This window comes from Cheilinus undulatus, linkage group 18, assembly GCF_018320785.1.
Source record: "Cheilinus undulatus linkage group 18, ASM1832078v1, whole genome shotgun sequence".
NCBI lineage: Eukaryota > Metazoa > Chordata > Actinopteri > Labriformes > Labridae > Cheilinus > Cheilinus undulatus.
Window position 1 is genome coordinate 10,747,947 of NC_054882.1, and position 24,268 is coordinate 10,772,214.

The 24,268-nt window shown below is 38.8% G+C and overlaps 3 protein-coding genes across 5 annotated transcripts; 2 read left to right on the forward strand and 1 right to left on the reverse strand.

Annotated features, from left to right (window-relative positions):
- Window positions 1-1,926: 1,926 nt before the first annotated feature.
- On the reverse strand, window positions 1,927-7,885 carry nubpl (nucleotide binding protein-like). Its single transcript, XM_041811877.1, has 11 exons — window positions 7,756-7,885; window positions 6,536-6,680; window positions 6,404-6,438; window positions 6,020-6,110; window positions 5,830-5,869; window positions 5,629-5,719; window positions 5,270-5,363; window positions 3,757-3,842; window positions 2,793-2,913; window positions 2,399-2,481; window positions 1,927-2,213 (listed from the first exon to the last, which is right to left on the reverse strand). The coding sequence occupies exons 1-11, from the start codon at window positions 7,882-7,884 to the stop codon at window positions 2,151-2,153; spliced, it is 978 nt and encodes a 325-aa protein (XP_041667811.1). The 5' UTR covers window position 7,885; the 3' UTR covers window positions 1,927-2,150.
- On the forward strand, window positions 7,689-9,595 carry dtd2 (D-aminoacyl-tRNA deacylase 2). Of its 3 annotated transcripts, none has more exons than XM_041811879.1 (4): window positions 7,689-7,742; window positions 8,484-8,642; window positions 8,953-9,022; window positions 9,129-9,595. In XM_041811879.1, the coding sequence occupies exons 2-4, from the start codon at window positions 8,526-8,528 to the stop codon at window positions 9,452-9,454; spliced, it is 513 nt and encodes a 170-aa protein (XP_041667813.1). In that variant the 5' UTR covers window positions 7,689-7,742; window positions 8,484-8,525; the 3' UTR covers window positions 9,455-9,595. The 3 variants fall into 3 exon arrangements, with proteins under 3 accessions (XP_041667813.1, XP_041667812.1, XP_041667814.1); XM_041811878.1 differs by lacking the exon at window positions 7,689-7,742 and adding an exon at window positions 7,800-7,918; XM_041811880.1 differs by lacking the exon at window positions 7,689-7,742 and adding an exon at window positions 7,870-7,950.
- A 273-nt stretch (window positions 9,596-9,868) lies between these two features.
- On the forward strand, window positions 9,869-21,292 carry LOC121526129. Its single transcript, XM_041812517.1, has 19 exons — window positions 9,869-9,908; window positions 11,217-11,340; window positions 12,894-13,030; window positions 13,124-13,293; window positions 13,985-14,180; window positions 14,588-14,847; window positions 14,932-15,017; window positions 15,141-15,202; window positions 15,884-16,122; window positions 16,404-16,593; window positions 16,718-16,756; window positions 16,897-17,020; window positions 17,113-17,254; window positions 17,848-18,003; window positions 18,262-18,352; window positions 18,709-19,316; window positions 19,409-19,526; window positions 19,806-19,875; window positions 20,964-21,292. The coding sequence occupies exons 2-19, from the start codon at window positions 11,217-11,219 to the stop codon at window positions 21,290-21,292; spliced, it is 3,141 nt and encodes a 1,046-aa protein (XP_041668451.1). The 5' UTR covers window positions 9,869-9,908.
- Window positions 21,293-24,268: the final 2,976 nt, after the last annotated feature.

Here is a 24,268-nt window from a genome sequence, read left to right on the forward strand (position 1 = left end):
ATATTGAATTTAAATATACAGTAAACAAGATACGCAAATGTAGCGTGAGCTCAGAAATAATGGGACGCACTCATAAACAATTTAAATGTAGGCTGGATTTCTATGAAAATGTATTACTCCAACTCAAACTGAACATATCTGGGTATTCCAGTTTATTTGAATTCATTTTCCTTAAGCATGGCTAAAAATGATAAATAAATGTACGTCAAACTTGAAGTTAAAACATGTATGCAAAACGGTTTGAGTTAGTCCAACTAAATCTTATTAAAATGTCTAAGACAAAACGGTTAGGTTAATAAAGCTCAAAAACCTATACACTTTTGGACAAATTTGGCCACCTTGAAATTATTGAATTCAGGTGTTTCAGTCAGACCTGTTGTTGCCACCGTTGTATAAAACAAAGCACCTAGCCATGCAGTCTACATCTGCAAACTTGTGTGATACAAAATGGGCCATTCTGAAGAGCTGAGTGACTTCAAGCATGGCACTGTGATGGATGCCACCTTTGCAATAAGATGGATCATAAAATTTATCCCTGTTGGAAATTCCACATTCAGCTGAAATTGATATTAGAAAGTGGAAGCATTTAGGAACAACAGCAGCTCAGCCAGGAAGCGGGATTTAAACTTGCGTATTCTTCGTCTACTTGTATTTTCTTATGTGGCGGACCTGTGTATATATGTACATCTATGTAGTGCATAATATTGTATATTATTGGGTGAATCTCATGTATTGTAATGTTTGTGTATGTTTGTATATGTTCCATAAAACAAAAAAAATTCTGGCTGACCTGCCTCTATCAATATGGTAGTGACACATGAAGAAAACAATGAGGGAGACTATCCATTTAAGGGACTTCTGGTACTAGAAGATGAGATATGGCAGCGCTTGTTTGACTTCTGGTATAAAGTTGAGGTCCTCAGCTGCATCCAGGACCTCTTGAATCTTGTTGAAAGACTGGAGGCTGATATCGCAGCAAAAGAGGGGCCAACTCCATAAAAGTACATGCCATGCCATTACAGGCTCTGTTGGTGTAATGGTCGGGCAGCCGCATACTTTTGTAGCTAGTATATCTCAGTTTACTTGTATCACAGAAACAAAATGATTTTGATCCTTTCAAAGGTATCCACCCACTGGATGTTTTACCTTTATATTGATTTCATTAATCAATCATGGTCAATATAATTTGACAAAAAACAAACAAACAAACAAAAAAAACAAGAAAAGCCTCTTTAATGTTGAAGTGAAAACAGATTTCTACAAATTAATGTCAAACAAAAATATGTACTGTAAAATAAGTGACTGCATAACGTAATTGGAAAGTTTGAGTCAAGCTGAAATCTGAGCAGGGCCCTTGCTTTCTTTGGGTTTGACAATCATCTAAAGGCTGCAGTTATCCCCGGTCTTGTGCACCTTTCCTTACCGCGCTTTCCCTTTCCAGTCATGTATATGCTTTCATACAGCGGTGACCTCCTGTGGCTTCCCCTCCTTATGAAGGATGCAAGTGATTGTCCTCTGGACAACTGGTGAGTCAGCAGTCTTCCCCATGATTGTGGTTGTTTGTACTGAGCCAGAGTGAGCAAATGAAGCTTCAGGAAAACGTTGCAGGAGTTCATTATCTGATTAGAGATCTTTTCAGAACTGAAATAACTGACAAGAAGTTGGAAGTTTCACTTTTTCAATTAATTAAGAGAAAAATATAAACTTGTTCATGCTGTTATAATTTTAGGAGATGGACCTGTTTATCTTTATATATAAACAGGACAATACGTAATAATCAGAAGATCATGGTCTTTGTATTGTGTTTGGTGCTACTGTGTTGTGCTAATCTGTAAGCATACATGTATTTGAACTGCAGTCCCCAGGAATGATACCCCATAGTTTATGCTGAAGCTAATAAGAATCCAAATAAACAAACACAAACACTTCGGCTCACCATTTTATTAAATACAATCGCATAACTATATGATTCACATTAATTCAGTAATACTGCTGAACTGATATACAGTATTCTTACAGCGCAGTGCTTCAGAGTTGAACTTTTGTGCGTTATGACTGAAGATTTTTGTGCGTTTCTGCTTCATGTATTTCATAGGTAGTTGTTTCATATGTATCATAATTGTCAACAAGTTGACTTCCTGGCAGCGCTATCAGGAGCTGACTTCCTCGAGTCTCTGGACTACAACAGATGCAACCTTCTTGTATGCCTCGGCCTGTGAAGTGAAACACACTGAGGTAAGTCAGAAGGCATCGCCTGAAAGTGATATTTAGTAAGAGTGACAAAAAATGTGTCTTGTGTATGGAACTATAACTACCAGCAACAGAACACAAAACATTTAACAACAGATCAGAACAGTATTACATTTGGTTAAAATAGCACAAAGAAAAAAATAAAAACCTCAGGGCTGTCTGGGGAGGAGACGACCACTGGTGTCCCTCTGTCTGACATCTCTCTGATGTTCAGATGAAGAGGAATGTCACCTGGAGAGAGACAGAGGTGAAAAAATCTCATGATAGAGAAAATCCATCAACATGATTTTGAACTGCTTCACTGTGTTCTGTGAAGTCAAACTGGAAATCACAATTCAATGATTTTTATTAGTATGCACAAAGTCCTTCAGTCTTTTTAACCAATGAGGCAGAAGACATGAGTAGCACAACTCCAGGCAGATCTCTACAGTTTGTATTAGGCTTGAATAGTGCTACTGGTTTAACTTCAACACAAAGTAAGACTGTAGCTAATATAAAATATTTGCTGCAGCTGATGTATTTGCTGGTATTTCTGCACCTACCTAGGAATTTAACTCCAAGAGTGTCTGCGAGCTGCCGGGCCCCATCAGAACCGAAGATGTGAGTCTGATGATTACACTTGGGGCACTGGAAGACGCTCATGTTCTGTACGAGACCAAGAACCTGCAGGAATACCAGTTACAGTTCATCTAAGCATATCTACAACATCAGAAATAGTTCTTGTGTGTCAGACACACTGACTGTATAAAACACAGACATAGTCTCCGTGACTTCAGAGATTTGAAACCCAACGACAGCAGACGACAGCCATAAAGGAAATGTGGACTCAAGTTAACCTTAAGGAAATCTGGCTGACAAGGTGAGCTTGTAGCTTCCTGCCAGAAAGCGACAATCCACCTCCCAGCCAGATCAGTCATGCCCCTGATTAGCACTTACCTCCAGCTAGCGCTAACTCTTACCTTTTGCTTTAATATAATCAAAATGAATGAGTAATAAATAATGAACCTCCTGTATGGTGTGACCCCATATAGACATAAGCTCATCAGACCAAAAAAATTTTTAGATCAAGCTGTATACATGTGTATTTCATTTTAATATGGGGGTTATAATGGGGCATCTGTGACTTTTGGAGCCAGCCTCAAGTGGATGCTAAATGAACTGCAGTTTTTTGCCCTTGCTCTATTTTTTAATGACCAAAGGTACTGCTGAACTGGAACCCCTAGAGATATAAAATCAGTGTTAATGTCTCCCTAAAAACAAACGAAGAACTTTAATAGTTATTTCTGGCACAACTTCACTAACCTCCAAGGTGCATAGTTTATATGACTACAATGCTGTGTGGATAAAACCAGTTTCTTGGGGTTTGTGTGGAGGGTAACCCCATCCAAAGAGATAAAATACAAGTTTTTCAGTGTGAAAAGTTTCCTCTATCCTTGTGGGGTCACCTTCACAAACTCGTCATCTCTGTGGGATTTTCATCAACAAATGCTCGTGCACAAATATTACCGGAACATGAACTTTCTTGAACATCTCAGCTCCTCTGCGAGCGTCGAGGAGAGCAATGTCCTGTGGCGTCGACACAATGACAGCACCTGCACATCAAGAAACAATGACAGATTTTGTTCTTTATCAAATATGCTTCCTTCTCACACATTGAAGTTCCTTCCCCTTGCTTTACTTAAGAATTTACTTTTGATGCAACATTTCATTTTTGTCAATGTCATCACTACATATGCCTGGCAGCTCTAGTTGCTGTTTAGATTTCAGATTTTCTTCCCATCCTGTGACCATTGAAATATGTTCTGCCTGCTTTTACAGTCTTGAATCTTTTCTGTTAAACTGACAGATACTTCTTTGCCAAAATTTAAAAAAAAAGTTTTAAATGCACTCTCTGCACAAGAGCTGAAAACAAGGCTGCCCCTTGAACTCACAAAAATGGAAAATCTTAGAAATGTGGCTCTCAAAGAAAAAAGTAAGAGAAAATATCGGATTGCATTTTGGCAGTTAAAAGCAGGCTGGTGGTTTTTTGAGACCTGCTACATTTACTCTATATTAGCATGAACATGTTTCCACCTCCTTCTATTAAATGCAAGTGAAGCCAAAATAGCCAACTGATGGGCGCTGACATACTGCACTGGTGATGTCATTTGGAGCCAAACCGCGTGAAGGTTAAAGACTGCCGGTGGCGCACCAGAACTGACTCCAACCCCTTTCTGTTAAGCAAAGCACATATTAAACTTAACAATAAAACTTTTAAGTAGGAACAGTTTACAGCAGAACTACTTGTTGTGTTGGTTTTAAGCAGACACTCATTTTTATAAAAATTCATCGACTGTATTGAATTGTGGCTGCTGCACTAGTAGCATACTAGCTGATCACTAGTGTTTTGGCTGCACTGGATTCAAGTTTCATATGGATGTAAAGTATTATCTGCATAATATCTGTAATGGCAGATATTAGCTTAAAATTTTACATGTCAGTATCAGCAGAATTTTTTTTTCCAAAATTTTTTTTTTTCTCTTTATTATAGATAGAACAGTGGAGAGAGTCAGAAACAGGGATGAGAGAGTGGGAAATGACATGCCATAAAAGAGCCACAGGCCGAACTTGAACCCGGGCTGCCCGCATACATGGCGCACAACCTCACCACTCTGTACCTCAAATATGAAAAATTCTTCCAATAATTATAGCTGTCATATATAGGCTGTGCATATCAACCTATATATCATATATAGTCACTGATGGTGTGTTGGGAGTAGGTAAGTGGGGGAGAGCCATAAAGAATGAATGTGAACGGATGAAAATTAGCACTTTAAAGCTCTAAACGGACCTGTGTGTTGCAATTTTCGTCGGAAAATTTGAGGAGAGGAATGCTGCACATTCAAGAAGGCCCACCAGGAACCCTGAGCATTTTGAATGAAGCCCCAAATGTAAAACAACAACCAGACTATCTACTTTCCAGCTCCTCTTGCAGACACTCTATCATCACGACAAATATTAGTATGAGTGTTTGACTTACCTGCTACTGGGATGTTCTGTGTGATTGATAGTTGGACATCTCCTGTTCCTGGAGGCATATCAACTACTAGATAGTCCAACGACCCCCAGTCCACCTGTCATCAAACACAACATAAACAGACACACTGGAAATGAGAACAATCTTTTGTCTATCCTCACACACTAGGGATGTAACAATACCTCACAATGCAATTTAAAAAAGGAAAAAAAAATATGGGCAATTCAAATTTTTTAGAGGAAAATAATATTTTGCATTGCTCTTTTTAAAAGCAATCACATATGCAGCTCACCCTGAAAAAATGTCTCTAGTTTTCAGGAGTATAGGTATATGTGAACAGAGTTTTTGAGAAGCTGCCTCACCTGTCTGAGCAGTTTTTCTATAGCTGACATCACCATCAGCCCCCTCCACACGATAGGCGCCACATCCTCCACTAGGAAGCCCATGGACATGCTGATAGAGAAGATGAGGGAAAAGTCACACAGCAGGCAGTGGCTGCAGTCATTTTGCTTTTAAATGTGAAGAGTGAATAGGTCAGATATAAGGATATAGTGTTGACTCACCAAGGAATCCCATAGTTAGTGAGTGGGACCATCAGGTTATCTGGGAGAGGGAGAAAACAGCTGAAGATGGTTAAATGATCAGAAACTCTCAGTACACCTAGGTAAACTAGACAAAATATGGCTCTGAAAGAAAACTACTTCTCATTTATTGGCAATGTAAGAATAAATAAGAGAAAAATATGTGTCATACTGTCACTGAGGTCTGGGTTTCCCTTCAGATTCATCAGTTTGGGAATTGAAGGACCGTAGACATCAGCATCCAACAGGCCAACTGACTTTGACTGAAGGAGGAAGAGAGGAGATAAACTGTTTTTTCCCACTAAATTTTCCAACTAAATGACTGAAAACTAACTGATGATTTGTAATTTTGAGAGACCAAAATGGATGAAAAAACAGATATCTTTCAAGTACTTGAGCATGTTGTCTGTTGTGTTAACTTAAGCTTCTTCTTTTTTTTTTTTTTTTTAACTTATCTTGCTTTTAAGGATTTCTCCACATCTACTCTGAAATTCCAACCCCAGCCAAGTTCCTTTAAAAATAGGCAAAACATGTCAGGAAAAAAAAGATTACTTACTGGATTGTTGGCCATTAATCCAAGTGCCAGATTCACTACAGGGATAAAACAGAAAGTACAAGCCAAAAGCCGTGGGTTTAAATAATCATTCAAAGGGAACAGTCCACCAGTCTTCATAAGGAAATGCTGTACCTGCAGTGGTGGACTTGCCCACACCTCCTTTTCCCGAAGCCACAACAATGACCTGTTTGACCCCTGTGATTGGTTTCTGTTTTGGAAGTCCTCTTGCCATCTGCTGTTTCTGTCTCTCCTGTAACGCCTTACTGTCTACAGAGCGCTGTGAGAAATAAGGACACAAGAGGAGCACAATAAATAACCTGTGGATAAGGACAATGTGAGTTTTAGATGCTGGAAGACTTTTAGTTTGTTTTCCAAAGGACTCAGAACACTGAAAATACACAATAAATTTTATTCTATATGTAAAAGATACAGAAAAAAATAAATAATGAGGGTTAAAGACAGCAGAAAGGGGATTGTTGTGATCACATCATTGTTTATAATCTCAACAAGTTTACTATCATTTTTAAAATGTTAATTATTTCAAGATAAAATATTTATGCTAAATGTAAAGGTGGTCTGAGATAGTTTTTAAAAAATGACAAAAATAATGTGGGAATTATAATGTGGGCTCTGGGAATATAACGTTTAATTTACAGAAGTTACCACAAAGTTTGGTTAGGAATTAAAGTGTTTTCGTTAAATTGGAGTTTTAATTTGTTTTGACTCATCATAACTGTCAGACAATATCAAAAGTGGTGTAAATAGTGTATATTCATGCTCATCCGAGGTTACATCATCTGATAATACTCTACTAAGGTCAGATTCTTACATTTTGCATAAGACAGTGATTTGGTTTAATTATTTACCTTTCAAAAAGACGGGTATTGTGAATAACTTTCGGGCTACCGTAATGCTTATACTATTTGAGAACTTAAAAATAACAAAAATAAAGCACATCTCAACATTGAACATCCGATTTCGAAAGAAATTTTGTGGGTAAAACAGCATTGCTGTGTCCAAGTCAAATCCAGACAAAAACAAATTACATTTCCGGCGTTATGTTCAAAATAATAGCTGTAGCTTTTTAAAGAACCTCTCCCTTCGCAGCGACGGTAAATGCGTTCAAATAGGAATATACAATGACAGAAAATATTAAAAACGAATGCATGACATCACTGCATTGTGTTTATTTAACATATATCAATCGTTTTTGCTAACCATATCGGCCTTTACTTTGAAAATTTCCGGTCTAGCACTCGCGTTTTTTCTACCTTTACGTAATCATGAAGCAGAGAGCTAGCTTAGCTCACACCTGGCTTAAATTTGATCACAGAAGCAGGTAATAATCTTACGTGGCAGCGGGTGAACTGTAGACAGCATGGAGCTCCGTGGTTTATTTCAGTCCCTTGTCGTATAAAAGTAGCTTTATTAGCAGATATTTTCAGAAAATGGGATAGTCTGCTGTAAGTGAACTGAGCCATGTTTAGCTGTTTAGAGCAAGAGCTTCACAGCCTGGTGAGGATCAAGCTTGCGCAAAGTGCGCATGCGTAAGTCGCATGTTTATTTTGTTAATAAGCGCTGTATGTTTACAGTTTTCATAAAACAGTTGTACTTGGGAAATAGCATCCATAAGGTCATAGGCAGAATCTAATTCTAATCATTTAATAATACTATCACTGGTATTGATTTTTTTGTTTGTTTGTTTGTTTGATTGTTTGTTTTATCTCAAACTCCTTTTTGGAAAGAAGACAAAGTATTTATGCCTGAAAGTGCTTTTTATTTAAATTTCTTATCTTAATTACATTACATTACATTACATTCTTAATTACATTACATTACATAAATCTTCTTTCTTGTGTGGTAAAGATGAGCTACTGTTAGAGAAAGCGGGGTGCATGCGAAAACGATGCGCAACTACGGGTACCTTTAAGCAACTTACATTGACGTTATTACGGAAGAGTTTTGCGTGTGTGCTATAGTGATCGGCCTTTGCCATTCAACAGAAATACTGTCAGTTTCTAATTCCATGGTCCTTTATTTTAGTTGTTAATATTTAACGATATTCTTGTCCATTAAAAAGGACAGCGTTCAGGGCAGTGGGAATCAGAGAATAAAGTTGGTGATGACAGAGAAAGGCACTGGTGCTCCTGTGGTGGCTCGGACGGTGCTGCAGCAGTGTCTGCAGGCCAGACTACAGGTGAAACCAGCAGATGAACACTCAGAGGCTGAGTTTGTACAGGTGAGACGTGAACATATTCATTGTTCATATTAATTGTCTACCATTCAATTTAATTATAGACAAAGAAATCATTGCAAGGACAAAAACGAGAAAAGAAAGACAGTAAATTTACTATATATCTGCAGCTACTTTACTGCAAATGATTGTCATGGTTCAAAGAGAGAGATCATCATTTGTGTTAGTTCATAAACTAAATCAGTAAGTCAGTTATTGGTGTAGTCTCCAAGGAACAACCTCCAACTACACTACATATTAGTTGATTTGACTGATAAGATTGTCAGTGTTGCTTATGATTGTTTTTCCTTAACAGATAGAGAGAGGAATGGTGATCTACGTCTGTTTCTTTAAAGGAGCTACAGATGACATCCTCCCAAAGATGGGTCAGTGATATTTTACCCCTTGATGTACATATTTTAACCCCTTCTTGCACTGCACTTCACTTTAAATCCCTCAATATAAGATGTATCACCTGTCCTCTCCATCCAGTGTCCACACTGTTAAATCTGCGTCTGTGTGAGTCCGACTCAGGGAAGTTGATGTCAGTGCTGGAGCTTCCTGGCAGCGTGCTGATCGTCCCTCAGGCCACACTGGGAGGGAAGGCCAAAGGCAGAGCCATGCAGTACCACAACAACATCAGCAAAGAGGACGGCCTGCGGCTCTATGGCACCTTTGTTTCACTTTGTGAGAAGGAACTGATGTCTGCTGCTGCTTCAGGTGAAGCTGGAGTGATGCTGAAACATGGGACGTATGGGAACAGACAAGTGCTGAAGCTTGACACCAACGGACCCTACACACATCTGATGGAGTTCTGAGCCGCAGAGAAAATTAAGGCGTCCTTGTGGTCATTCTGGATTTTGTAAATGTATCTGAATTAATGTGAATACCTACAAACGGAGAGATAAAATAACTTTGACAATATTTCTTTTATATTAAATAAAAAAGGAAACTTTGAATTGTGTTTTTGTGAGATTCCTAAAAGTAGACAACAAGAATTTGTAAAACCTTGGCTAGAATCTAATTCAAGAGGATTATGACACTAAAATTGGGTCAAACTGTAGCAGAGGGTTTATATACAATTTCAAAAATTGGTTGTTTTAAATTGTGTTTTGAAGATGTTCAAACAGCACCGAGCAGATTTTTTTGTTCCTCCAGGCCAGAAGGGGCGCCATGTTTTATTTTAAAAAACGGAAATAACTAGCACTCAGTAAGCTAGGGTTACAGCAGCGGTTGCAACCTGCGTCAAACTTCTCCTCGATCAAGTTAGAGGTAAGTAGCAGCAGTACAACTTCCGCTAAAGCAACGTCCACACTAAATAAAAGCAGTTACTCAGGGAAGAAAAGGGAAACAGTGTTCCTTGGCTTGATTTACTTATTTACATTTTTTTTTAGGTTGGTTGCATGAAAGCTCGTAGGCTGTGTAAAATAATGTATATGTCAATACAAAGCTACATACTTAAGTATGTAATTTTTTTTACCTATCATGTCTTTGTTTACCTTTAAATGACTTCTTTAATTAATTTAGCCCAAGTCTTTGCGAGTAAAAGTGTCGAATTAATAGCAGTGATAGTATTAAAGTAGAAAAACATAGTTTGTTATAATTCGGCTGTAACTATTAACTCACCTGAGCTGCATATGCTGCATTAATTCAATTGAACCTTTATTTTGAAAGTTTTACTGCCGGAATGTGTGAAGAAGCTGCTGCTAGCTTGAAAATGCACACCAACAAACGCTACAGTTAGCCAGCCGCTTGCTTCGAAATTTACCACTTTGTGGACTGCAAACTTAAACTTAGAAGAAGTAAAATGAATTAAATTGCTTTTGTGAACATTTCGATGTTAAAACGAATCACTGAAACAAGCGTTTTGGTTAAAAGTCGATGACGGTGTAACGAACATTTCGGTTTACCGGACGCAAGAGGTGCTAAGGTGGGCAATGGTTTTAGTTAACAAACTTTACCTCGCAATTTTTTATTATTGTTTTGTGCGATTAGTGTAACGGTTTGATGCATAAGAATCCATGTGCAGCTGTCTTTTACAGGTGATACGTCTAAATGTAGGGGTCAATTGCGTTTCCCGTTATAAATCAGTTAAACTAGCTGAATTTTCCGTTTTATTCCCTGTTCTACATTCCAACAGTCCAAAAACTATCATCCTCAAAGTGAAACTTAAAGAAGATTGCTGTGACTTCATTTCTGCGGCAAAGATAAGATTAGACTTGCTTTGTGACCAACAAACTTATCATGTGGTTTCCGTGGTATTGGTAAATATAAAGTACGATCATCATGCAGAAATTTGAAATAAGAAGAAAATATTTGCTGGCTAGAAGTTGCATTATAAGTCCAGTTTGGCACTGTTACTATTAATTGAAATGGGGCTAGAAATAATTCCAATATTAACTTTATTTTTGGCATTTTTAAAAAGAGTAATTGCCCATGGGTTAACTGATTTGTGCAGCTTTACTTTGTTAAGTCCACACAATAGAATGGAAAATCTGGCTTCCTTCAAGATATATCAGTTAGAGATATAAACCTTAGCCCATGAATCATCTGTTTTTTCTGGCATGTCTTTCCTTACAGATGCCTTCTTTTGAGTTTCTGGATAAGGTGGAGCTGTTCGTGCGAACAGGAACACATCCTGTAGATGCATCAAAGAGTTCAAAGAAAGTAACCAGAGCGGCAAGCAAAAAGTTTATTTATCAAGGTATTTTTACACTTACACTAAGAGTGATACTGTGATTGTTTTTCCCCTGTTCAGAGCTGTTGAAGCTTCAACATTAAATAGTCAGTCTGGTTTCCAGTAACTGTCCAGTGTGTAAACATTTGCCACAGTTACCACAGTTTTTCTTAATTTAAGTTGCTGCAAGCCAATAACTGCTAAATGTTGACTACTGCAAGATTATCCAGTCCTTAGAAAATGATGAGGGCATGTAGTGGCTATAAGAAGTCCACACATCCTTGTTCGAGGGACATATTTTTGTGGTGTAAAGATTGGCCAAGATATATCATTTCAGAACATTTTTCCATCTGTAACCTATAATAAGCAAAATTCAATCAAAACACAACCAAAATCTTTAAGGAAGCCTTAATAAAAAAATCTCATATGAATACGCACATTTCAAAAACTCTCAGAATCTATTAGTTGGGGGGAAATTTTGATACACAGCCCTCTTCAGATCACCCCACAGATTTTCAGCAGCATTCAGGGCTGGGCTCTAGCTGCAAAACTTGTAACTTCTACCTGTGATGCCATTCATTGTAGATTTGGATGTATGATGTGTCAAAGGGGTAATTCATCTTAAGCTTTCTAGTTGATACCTGAAACTGACTGGCATTTGGAACGGTTCATAATTCCCTCCACCTTAACTAAAGCCCCAGTTCCAGCTGAGTAAGTCAGCTCCAAAGTATGATGCTGCCCCCACTGTGCTTCCTCATGGCTATAGTGGCCTTTGTGGTGACGTGCAGTGTTGTTTTTGTATCAAATACACAATAGACTGATGCTCAAAAACTTCAATCTTTGTCCCATCAGCACATTTACCCACATGTTTTCAAGAGACTCGATTTAGGTTTTGTGTAAATCTTGCCAAGTTTGGATGTTTTTCTTCATAAAGTATAGAGAATGCAAGGACACAAAAAAGGAACACAACATCCATGGTGAAGCATTGTGGTGGCAGCTTTGTGCTTTGGAGTCGTTTTATTGAGCCAGAACTGGGGTTTTAGTTAAGGATTGGGAAATTGTAAACATTCAAAATACCGGCCAATTTTGTCACAAAACCTTATAGTACCTGCTAGAAAGCTGGTGAACAAGTGGAATTTTCCTTTCTGCATGACAGTGACCTAAAGCACACATCTAAATCTACATAAAATGGCTTCACTAAAAGAAAACACAAGTTTTGGGATGGTCCAGCTAGAGCCCAGATCTGAATCCTGCTAAATACTTGTGGAGTGACCTGAAGAGGGCTGTGCACAGGAAATGCCCTTGTTATCTGACAGTTTTTTTGCCCTTTAAAGAGAAAGATTAGTCATATTTTCTGAATTACTCTGATACACTCCTCTGTCAGTGTAGGGATATGGGTATTTATGTAACCAGTTCTTTGTGATTTTTCTTTTTTTTAATGAATTTCTTCTTAAAGATTTTGTTAGTTACTCATTAGAGGTTATATGAAAGGTTGAAAGGTTCTGAAATGACATATCATGCCATCAAGGATGTCATTCTTGCTGGCTGTATTGACTGTATTTCCCCCCTCTGTCCTCCAGATGGCCGTTTGTGGCGTACTTATCGAGGACGCCTGCTTCGGGTCGTCAGAAATAACGAGGAAATAAGAGAGATTTTGATCCGTTACCATGACAACAACAACCACGCTGGCCGGGTACGGACAGTAAAGGAGATTATGGTGAGTTTTGATATGAAATTTTTTAAACATCATTATAAGAAAACATACTATGATAGTTTAGTGGCAGAAATTAATCTTCTTCTGTCCATCCAGATGATGTATTACTGGGTTGGAGTGACAGAGTCGGTGAAGAACTGGATCAAAAATTGTACTGGTTGTCAGAGACAAGCTCCTGCCAAAAGAGCTGACCCACCCGTCCAGTTCTGCTTGGCCTATGGCTGCGATGCATCAAGCTACGTTTACCCTGAGCTCACATTTCACAGGTCATACAACACGCTTACAAAGATTATTATTAGATTGTTAGAGTTTTTCATTGTGAGATTGTTACTGATGAGATGTTTCACCTAACACCCACTTGAAAAAGCAGGAACAGTCAGGTTTACACTGAAATAACTGATCATGAAAAACTAAACCTGATCGTAGCTGTCTGTCATCAGATCTGTGGTTACCTAAACTGAGTGGTTCCAAGAAGGACTTTGAAAGCTGAACATGTGATGTACCTGCTCTAATTAACACAGATGTACAGATTTTGAAATCATTGCTATCATTTCATAAGTTGGATCTGGTTTAGATTCTTTAAAGTTCTTCCTTAGTTTTAAGCTTCACATAGTGGCATGCCTCCTGAAAATTGAACTTGTAGTTCTGTTGAAATCCTGCTGACAAACGTATATTACTTAAACCATAGCCTCGCACCCCAAGCATGCTAACAGAGCAGTAAAATTAGCTGTTGTGAAAATGCCAGAAGTTTTAAATGGACCTTAAGTAGTATGAAGTACCAGGTTTTAATCAAAGGTAAATTACAGTATCACCTGCAAACAGTTAGAGGATTTATATTTACTTTAAGCTTAACTTCAAGGATGCATATTTGTATAAGAATTCAGTGGGATCAAATATAGAGCCTCGTGGTTCTCCACTAGCAAATAAAATTGAAAACAGATCTGCTCTGACCTGCAGGTTTCCAAAAGAAGCCGAGCGACGACGAAGATGGCTGGCTGTGGCTCAGAGGGATGAAGGCTCACTTCGCTCAAGATCCTGTCTCTGCTCAAGACACTTTGAGCCATCGTGCTTCACCCTGAACGAAGAGGGTCAGATGATTCTGTCACCGGACGCTGTACCCACCATCATCCCTGTGACAGCGCAGGAGCAAGAGGTAAAACAGATGACAAACACAGCAGAATGAGCGCAACCGAGTAATGAATTAAACAGAGGAGGAGGGTAGGGAGATTGAAAAACATAAGAAAATAAATACTATTTTTACTAAATGATAAGGCCGCTTAGAAATGAGGCAGTCATAAAAGATGAAGGTGGGGAGGTAAATGTCTAGATTAGACAGCTAGATTATAAATGAACTTTTCATTCCACTTAACATGAGAAGAAAGAATGTGATATAATAAAAAAGTATCATAATGAAAAGGGATATCTATGCAAAAAATGTTGAATTTTCATGGAATTTCTTGATGGAATTTGTTTGCATGTGTTCCTGCTGTGCAGACTTTTTGAGAATTCAAACTGTGTCAACTGTTGTGACCTGATCTGATGGCCTTTCCTGGTTTTCAGGGTCCTGCAACTTCAGATGAGGACTTCCTTCATTCAAAAAGTCTTGAAGAAATCCTCCACACAGCTGCTACTGATGCTGCTGCTTCACGAAACACGAGTACTGACCTAGCCTTAGATCAATCCCCCACAGAGATGCAGGAACACCAGTACTCCCTCCCACCTCCTGATCAGGACTCCACATCAGTCCAGGCTTTGAAGGTGTACAAGAAAAGGCAGACTGTCATTGAGTCGAGTTTTGCCACTTACAACCAGATTGCCAGGTAGACACTGACTACTTTATTCACCTGTTAAAAGATTAAATTTTCATAAAGTTGAGCTTTTCTGTTTATGTTTTTGTTCTGCAGGTATCTAAGCCACAGGGTTTTACCGATGCAGAGCAAGATAAAAAGAGGCTCTCTAAAGAGGATGGCCAAGCGTTTTGCTCTAATAGGTGAGTAAAGAGTGATAAACAGTGCATCACCTGTCCTCTCTTATCTCTTAAAATGAAGCACACTATGGTTAAGTAACAATTCTAGCTGATATATCACTGGAAACACTTTCTTCTTTGTTCCAGATGGAGTTCTGATGTTCACACGAGTTTCTCCTCCTCTCAGAGTGCCGCGCAGCAGGGAGGAGGTTTGCACGATTTTCATAAATTGAAATAAATCTGATGGAAGTGTGGTGTTCTGAAAAAAATCATGGATTAGGAACATATGAAGCTACTAGAAAAAGGGCAAATTGCACTTGGAAAATACAAACCTGAGGCTGCCAACAATTCAGACCTTTTTATGAATGTGCAGAACAATTAAAATTAATGAACAAAGTTAAAATTTAGATTTATTTTTCAACAGTTTTATAGTTTTCCAAGTAAAAATTTGAAGGTGTAGCTACAAGAGAGATGAGGCAAAACCTTACTTTGGTTCCTTGTTATAAACTTTCTACCTAGCATTTCCCTCCAGCTTTGGCCTCTGCCATGGCTAGAATAACACATCATCATGTACAGCTGTCTTATTATCAAAAATGCATCTTATATTCGAGCACAGTAAGGTGCAAATAGAAAAAATAATTAACATAGTAACAAGTAGCTCAGAGTTAAAATGTTGGAAAAATCTTCCTAACACAAATTTAATTTTTGTATGCAAGTTCATTATTCTATTAAAATTCCATAGTTAGAGTTGAACTAGTACTTTGTAAAATTTGGGGAAAAAGAGATTGATTTAGGTGATTTTGGAGTGCTTTTTCTCTCAGACTTGCCTTTCTTACATTTTCCAGTGAACCCCTGAAAACTGAACTATCCGTGTTGCCTTTTTCCTCCAGGTAAACTCCATCCTGACACAGTTCCATGACAACCAGGGTCACTACAGCCAGGGAATCTGCCAGAAAGAGATCATGAAGCATTTCTACTGGGCCACCATGAGCCGAGACCTGGCCCGCTGGATCTCCAGTTGCAACACTTGCATCAACAGAACCAAGAGGAAGTGGCTCCGCTGCAGCATCCAAAACTGCACCAACTGCTGTGGCCCGGTGGAGAGAGGACTGGGCCTCACCTTTCATAAGTATGATAACGAGTTTTCTGGCTCAGTGGGTCCTAACCTTTTCCTTGGTGTGACCCTTTCTTGTATCTATCCATGCAGCCATCCTCCAAGACCGACGCTAAAAATGATACTATGCTTTTCAAATTAAGAGTCCATTTTATTTGTTCTCTTGAGAACATGAATTACTAAAGTGGCTGAAAAAACTATTTTTTGTGGTATTTCAGTTGTGATATGTTTGTTATTTTTCAAATATATTTAAACCTTCTCTGTCTTTAATTTACTCTTCCATCATTTACCTCCAGGTTCCCTCTCCACAACATGGCCCTGCTATCTCAGTGGCTCAAAGCTGTCGGTCGCTCTAACTGGCATCCTCGTCTCTGGTCCTCTGTCTGTTCGGTCCATTTCACCGAGGACTGTTTTGATCGCGGTGGGGACAAAGTCGTCCTCCATCCGGACGCTGTGCCCACCCTCCTGGTCCACAGTGACTCAGTGGTAAGGCACAGGAACTTCCTACTGTAAATCATCTCTTTTATGAAATAAACTGGCAGTAGCTTCACAGTCTGTTGAAAAAAGCAGAAGTGTGGTTCTGTTTGAAAATGTGGTCTTTCTTTCACAGGTGTCTTCTAACGGCCCAGTCCAGTCTGTTATGGACGAGGTTTGTTCTCAATTTTTTAAAGAGATTTATCACGAAAAAAATTAACAAATGATTCCTTGGCCTTGCAATTGAAAAACCAGTTGATTAGATTGACAAACTACTGGACAATTTAATCAGTTCTTATCCATTATCTGCTCTAGTGTGCCTATTTTGCCAAGTATGATGCGGTGGATCTCTACCTGCGCAGACACACATACCCTCCTGGACTGAGTTACGTGGAGAAAAACACCTTCAGGAGGTTCTGCAAACAGTTCGTAATCAAAGGTTTGTACCAGGCATTTTAAAAAGTCAATCACAGGTATCAGTAGATACCTGGCTCTTTTATAACATGACTGTCTTGTTTCCTTGTTCCTCAGATGACGAGCTCCACATAATGAGGGGAGATCGGGTGCGTTTGGTTCTAAGGAACAGACAGCAGGTAGAAAACGCCCTGGTAGATTATCACAATGAGCTGAACCACCTGGATGTCAACAAGTGTCTTAGACTGCTCAATGAAAGGTGAAGAGAAATCTGCCTTAGCACTAATTAATCAGTGCTTTAGGATTAGATGACAGTTTAATGATTCTGAAAAGACCCAAACAACTTTTATTCCCACTTCCAACTACAGAAATGTTACCTCAACCCAAAAATCAACCACTAGCAGAGGAGTTTCTGCATTTTCCATGTTTAAATATCAAAGTCAAAACAGATTGTGTATATTTAAGTCTTTTGTAGATGTGTATGTCCACGAGTGCTAAACAACACAAATAAGCAAAGTTTGTCATAATGTGATAATTGTAAGCATTTAAGTGATTGTTTGGGATTGAGATTATATGTAATGCAAGAGATGCAATCATTCTGGAGAGCAGTAGTAGCTCAGTCTGCAGGGATTTGGACTGAAAATCGAAAAGGGCCTGTTCAAGTTTTGTCATGTACTTAAGTATGGAGTTGGTCTATATGCTTGGGGGGTGCCAGTTAACCTCTTGAGCACAGCCAAGCTGCCCTTAAACTGCCTGTGTGTGCCATTTTTGAATGAACAGTGTAAAAACTAAACTTCCCCTTCAGGGATTGTCTTCTAAATATCAGGCTATTTCTATATTATCTCCCAACAGATACTTCTGGAAAACTATGAGGTCTGATGTGGTGAAGTGGATCAACAGCTGCTCACAGTGCAGCCTGAAAAAAAGGCCGAAACCGAACAACCGATCAGGAGGAGGATCGAGTCTGAAAGAGCTGAGATCACCACAGCTACACGATGATTTTGACAGGTGTGCTGGCTTCACCCTCCAGTAAAAATTATTAACAACTTTGGGGATGTAACTCATAAATGTTATCTTTTCATAGGTAAACTCTGAGAGGCAATAATGATAGTCAAAGTATTTTTTTGTATTAGTCATAGTTCATAGGATATGAACAATGTAGATGTAGGACTTGTACATAAATTAGCACTCTGCAGATTGAAGCTGTTATTTGGTAAAAAGTTTTTATGTTTTGAATTTTTATGATCTCTTATTCTCTCTTTTTAGTGGGAGGGATGATGATGATTACAGTCCTGATGAAGAGGATGTTGTTGGTAATGAAGAGAGGCAGCCAGCAACAAACTCAGATAACAGAGTGGTGGGTTTTTAGAGTTCTCTAATCATCAACAATGACAAAACTACAAAAACACTAGGAAATATGATTAATATGAAGATAAATTATCATAGAAATATATTTAAGTTTATTATAAACTGTAATGTTTATAAAAATGGGTTTACCCACTCATCCTACCCCTCACATAGTTTGTCCATGTATATGTGTTCCTGTAAGGCGTCCTTGGGTTTCTTGAAAGGCGCTATATAAATTCAAGATATTATTATTATTATTATTATTATTATTATAGTCAGAAATTCATGAATAAGTTGGGCCAGTGAATAATTATGATGTGACTGACTCTCTGACCCTCCTTTAAATCCTTGGTCTCTTTGTCGCAGCAGCCAGGAACTCCAGTCAGCACCAAGCCCAGAATCCCCATCCTGCTCCATCTAAAAGCTCCTGTCAACCTGCAGCCCAAACATCCTGTAATCTACCATCAGAAGAATAACAACACCCGCTATGTCACCAAAATCTGGTCTATCAAGAAAGCGACCCCTACTCAGCCTGAGGTCCAGACAGAGACAAACTCCTCTGAGAACAGTGACCAGGTTCCACCAGAGGGAGAGACACAAACCCAGGACCAGAACAAAACCAAAAGCTGTCAGGGCAGCGCCAGAACACATTACGTCCAAGTTCAGGTCATATCTGAACCCAACGCTGAGTCAGATGAGCTCCCAGCAACACCTGGTACTCCTGACAACATAAGCAATCAAACCTCACCTCCAAGTCAAAGCAAAAGGCTGAAAACGAAGTCCAAGGCTCAAATAGTGGCTCCAAAACAGACTCAAGGTGCTGTCCAGAGGGCAAAGAGAAAAGTTGACCTGGATGGAGGTTCTTCAGCTAAAAAGAGCTTTAGCGGTGGTGCAGAGCCAGTGAAGTCCCCCAACAGTGATCTGTGGCCCGTTTTCACCATCTCTGATTCCAAACTCCCTACTGACATGGACAGGTATTATACCAAGAACTGCTTCAGTATTTTTCTTTATCTCTCTTAGCAGTTGTAATGTCAATGAACATGTTTTGATGAATCTCTGTTTGCAGCCCCGCACCTACTCGGAGGCCTAGAAAACTTCGGGCTCGGATTATCATCCAGCAGTGCAGCCAGGCCAAAGTCAAGATCAAACCAGCTCTGGACGGGGCAGAAGCTCAGTGGGCAGAGGTACGTGGGTAATTTTTCTCATTATTCCCATGCTACATCATATTAAATATATTCTAAAGTTGGCTGTAAGATTCACATTTTTAGGTAGACACTGATGCTAAATTTGCTTCAGCTGTTTGAGCTCTACATGTAGTTCCTTTTCATACTTTTTCAAAAATGTTTATACTGAAACTAGCTGTAATACTCATTTCAATATTTAAATTAATACTCAACAATAAATGTAGCATCAGCGTCTCTACAGTAGAGATTAAAAGAGGATTTCTTTTGCTCTGTCTGCAGATCCAGGAGGGGATGGTTGTGTACGTGAGTTTCTTCCAAGGAGCCGCTGAGGACGTCATACATGAAATGGGTAAAGTATTAGATTTAAATGTTGACTATACTTCTCAAATAATTAACAAGCTTATCAATAATCTAAATCAGTGGTTCTCAGCTGGTGGGGCAGGACCCAAAAATGAGTTGTGGAGCTGTTTTCAGTGGGCCACAACTTTGTCTCTTCAGTGCTTTTGTTCCATCAGTAAAACTAAACCCCACTCTTAGCTACTGCCTCGTTTTCCTTAAATGACGGTGATGGGTCAGGTCTGTTTTGAGACGTGGCCAAACCGTCTACTTTGCAAGGTTACCAAATAGCACCCTATCTGATAAATAAATCTGATTGATATCAGGATTTGTCATTATGGGTTCTAAGGCTAGACCAGTTGAGAACCACTGATCTAAATGACAAATAATTGGAGGCAGAAGGACATAAGATGTAATTTGGTCAGGGGGAATTAGAGTTTTCGACGTACCCACAGGCATCATCTATCCTCATCCAGCCTCCTGTTTCTACCTGTATTTTTGCTTTAGTAAATCACTTTATCAGGTCTTTTATTAAAGCTCCTTAAAACACAAGTTGTTATTTTCCACCCACGATCTGAGTTTAAAGCAGCTGATCATGCACAACAGTTCAATGTTTACAACATCATGTTTGAATATGATCAAAAGCGGTGCAGTACAACCACAAATCAAGTGTGTAGTGTTAGTTCAGGCATGAAGAAAAGTGCTACCACATATCTGAGATCAGCTGATCTCACACAAGCCCTCATCAGCTGACGGCCAGCTGAAGCACACTACTGGCTTATCGCACTAATACTGCCATATTTAAACTGCTCTAGCCTGGCTAAGCTTCACTGTTCCCTCAGCAAGCCTCTTTTGCAACCCTCCTCCACCCCAGCTCCTCCTTTATTCGGCTAATCTGATTTAATCAATGTCATTCTGTTGCCAATGATACCTGCTCTGGGTTTTTGCTGCTTCCCTCCCTGCTTCAGGCAGAACAGCCACATCACCAAATATAAATAACTGCAATAAGAGCAAATTAAAATTTTATTTATATATCTATTTATATGCTGGTCCTAGCTGAAATATACATCTACCTCTTTATTTCTTTTGTCTCCTCCACAGCGAACACTCTGATGACCACCAAACTCTTCCGCAAAGACACTCGACACTTGGTTTCCATCCTGGATCTTCCAGGCAGCGTTTTATTCGTCCCCCAGGACTCCCTAGTTGGGGAGCCATCGTCCAAGAGGCGAATGCAGTACAAGGATGGGTGTGAACCGTGGTGGGGAGCCCAGCTCTTCTCAATCCTGGTGTCCACCTGCAGAGAGCTCATGTTGGGCTCAAATAAGAGCATGAACGCCAGTGTGAAACTGGAGCAAGGGATCTATGGACAGAAACAAGAGATTGTCCTGAACTCTATGGAGCCACTGACAGTCCTGCTGGAGTTCTGAGCTTGAAGATAAACATGCTGCTAGGAAAAAAACATTCAAGGCTTCTCTTTAGAAGGTCTTGAGAACATTTGTTAAGCATTTTGAGGTTCACCAAGTCCTTTGCCTGTTTCATGACACATCTACACTCCTTTCCACCCCTTTTTCTTTATGAAGCTTCTTGAGCTGAGAGATCCTCCTGCAGACACTTATACATGTAATCAAACTCATGAGAAAACCTCATAATCATACATGTTTTGACAAAAACTGGAACTAAGTGACCCAAGGAAGTGAATTCAGGAACTGCATCTAAAGAAGCTTGATGGTTGGACTGTTGAGACCAGTATCAGTGCATTTCAAATACTGTTTTCAACCAAAAAGAAACACTAGACTTCATCTTGATGTTCGCTGTATTCATTATTCTTTGATGGTAAGGTTCAATAAAATGAGTGAATAGAAGGAACATAAGCAGAGGTGGATAAGTCTGTTCAAGTTTCTTCCTCCTTGTCCATTTTATAAACTAATCTGGAAGCTGACAGCAATACCAACCTTTAATTTTGATGTTGGTCAACTAGAAAAAAACATCGTCCCCAAACAAAATACAGTAAATTAGTACTCCTTTGTTTTTTTAAGATTTATTTTTTGCCTTCATTCAGAGAGAACAGGAAAGTGGGTAGCATAGGAAATCAGGGAGAGAGAGTAAGGAATGACATGCAGTACAGGAGCCATGTGTCAGTTTTAAACCTCTAAGGCCTTCCTGGAAGACTGGCTTCCATACACGAGATATGACCTGACCACTAGGCCATCGGCACCACATTATTTCCCTGTTTGGTGAATGGAGTGTTACACAAGCTCAGGTTAAGCCGGGCAACCCGTTCCAGATGGATCTGAAATTCTGCCCTCAGTGAAGGAATTTCAGGGATTTTTTTTCACAATGGTAGTTAAATGAAATCTCTGGTTCCTCTACATAAGGAAAAGACCAAGTACCTGAGCCAACCAAAGTTTCTCAATACTAAGGAATCGTTCCTGCAGTTATAAAGTTCTTTTTGAGTTTTGAGTACTATTTTTCTTATTGTCTTCCTTCTACATACATATTTTCTGTTTTGTTAACAAGTTTCTGTCAAATGAAACTTTGCTGCTGGAATTTAATTTCTTCTTCTGTCCTGTTTTGGTGTTTTTTTGTCATTTAAATCTGCCTTTTTTTCAAAATATAAAATGTTACAGTATGCAAGTGTTCAGAAGTGTCTCCATTATAGTTATATGTTCAAACATACTCATATAGTGACGAGGATGTTCTCTCTGCTCATACTGTATTAAAACATATTTCTCCTTATATAAATGTATACATCACATTCATTATGGTCAGTTTTTACTTGTGAGAGACGGCAGTCCAAACCAAGGTGGTAATAGTTTGTCATTAGTTTTTATTTTTGTTCAGTTTTTACTTTGTTTTCAATTTCAGTTAGTTTTTACAGATTTTTCTGGTTGTTTGCTTAGTTTGGTTTAGATTTTGCAGAAATGCTTGGTTTTAGTTTACTTTTATTAGTTTCACTGTTACAGTTTTGTCTCTAATATGGGGTGCTAACCAGAAAAAGATTGCATCATACAGTTCAAAAAGCATATTCAAATAGGCTACTCTTCAATTTGAATTTTATTTATTCAAATTTGAATACAACTTAAGACCTTAAACTGTCATTCTGTTGGGTCTTGACCAATCAAATCAGGCAATTTTACAGCGCTAAGGCTTAGGTTGCTGGGGAAAGGTCATTTTTTGGGTTGTTTCAGCATGAAATGTGTAATTTCCCCCATTTAAGGCAGCTTTGAATAACTGAGAGAACAAAGATTAGATTTATTTGAATGTTTGCTTTAATGGAAATTAATTTGTTCAAAATTAAACACTGACTGTAAACGGTTACAGAACAATTAACGACAGGTCAAAGGTCAGGGCAAAGCAGACTGAAAATCAGCGGATTCTGGTCATCAGTCAGTCTACTGGCGGTGCCCATTAAAGCTGAATGTTCTTTAATTCTTTTCATGGCTTGTGTTTGACATTCAGCTAATCTCGATGATTATTAAACACAAATCGAGAACTTGCCAGTAAGCTGATATTTACAAATTCATTTTGGTTGATATTGATAAATGAACAGAGCTCAGACATAAAACTTAAGCCCTTAAAACGCACTTTAAGGTTTAAGGAATGAGACTTAAAGGTAGATCTGTTGGTCCTGCCCAAAACTCCACAAACTTATTTGTACGTACAGCTTATATTCATTGCCAATACATATATCGGGTCTAAACATTTACAGCCACTGTATTGGCTGTAAACATTAGCAGAGATGTTCATATCTGCCAGTACAACCAATCAACTTCATAAGCTAATATCTGCTGATACTCATATCTTGCCAGTGATCTTGTGCATCTCTTAAGATAAAATAACCTTCTCTTTAGAGACAACAGCCTTGGACTCCTAATGAGAGCAGTGCAGCTGCTAAAGGCGATACCTGAACTCTTTCTGTGACATAAAACCATCAGAAAACATCTCATGGTGAACTGCCAGCACTGAAACTAACCACCAAACTCTTCAGTTTGTCCTTGTCCGTGTTTTATCTGTTAACTTGTGCAACATCTGATGATACAACATATGAACAAACATGCAGAACTTGTTGAAACCTCGTTTTGATTCTCTAAAAGCTGCTCCATAACACCAGTTTTCTTCTTTACTGCAACAAGTGATTGATTCAATCATTGATTAATCGGACAATTATTTTCTTGATGTATCGGATGATTTTTTTCCCGAGGGGAGGGGCTAAAAAATTGGAGATGGATATTCCAAAGCTGATAAAATGTAAGAGTTTAAATGTCTAAAACTCTTCTTAAAACTAAAAGAAAATTAAAACTACATTTTAATGAGTTCTGTTAATCCCTAGAGCTCACATGGCACGGATCTGTGTCGCAGGAACACCCCTTTGTCCCTCCTTACAAATTTACATGAACACTTTA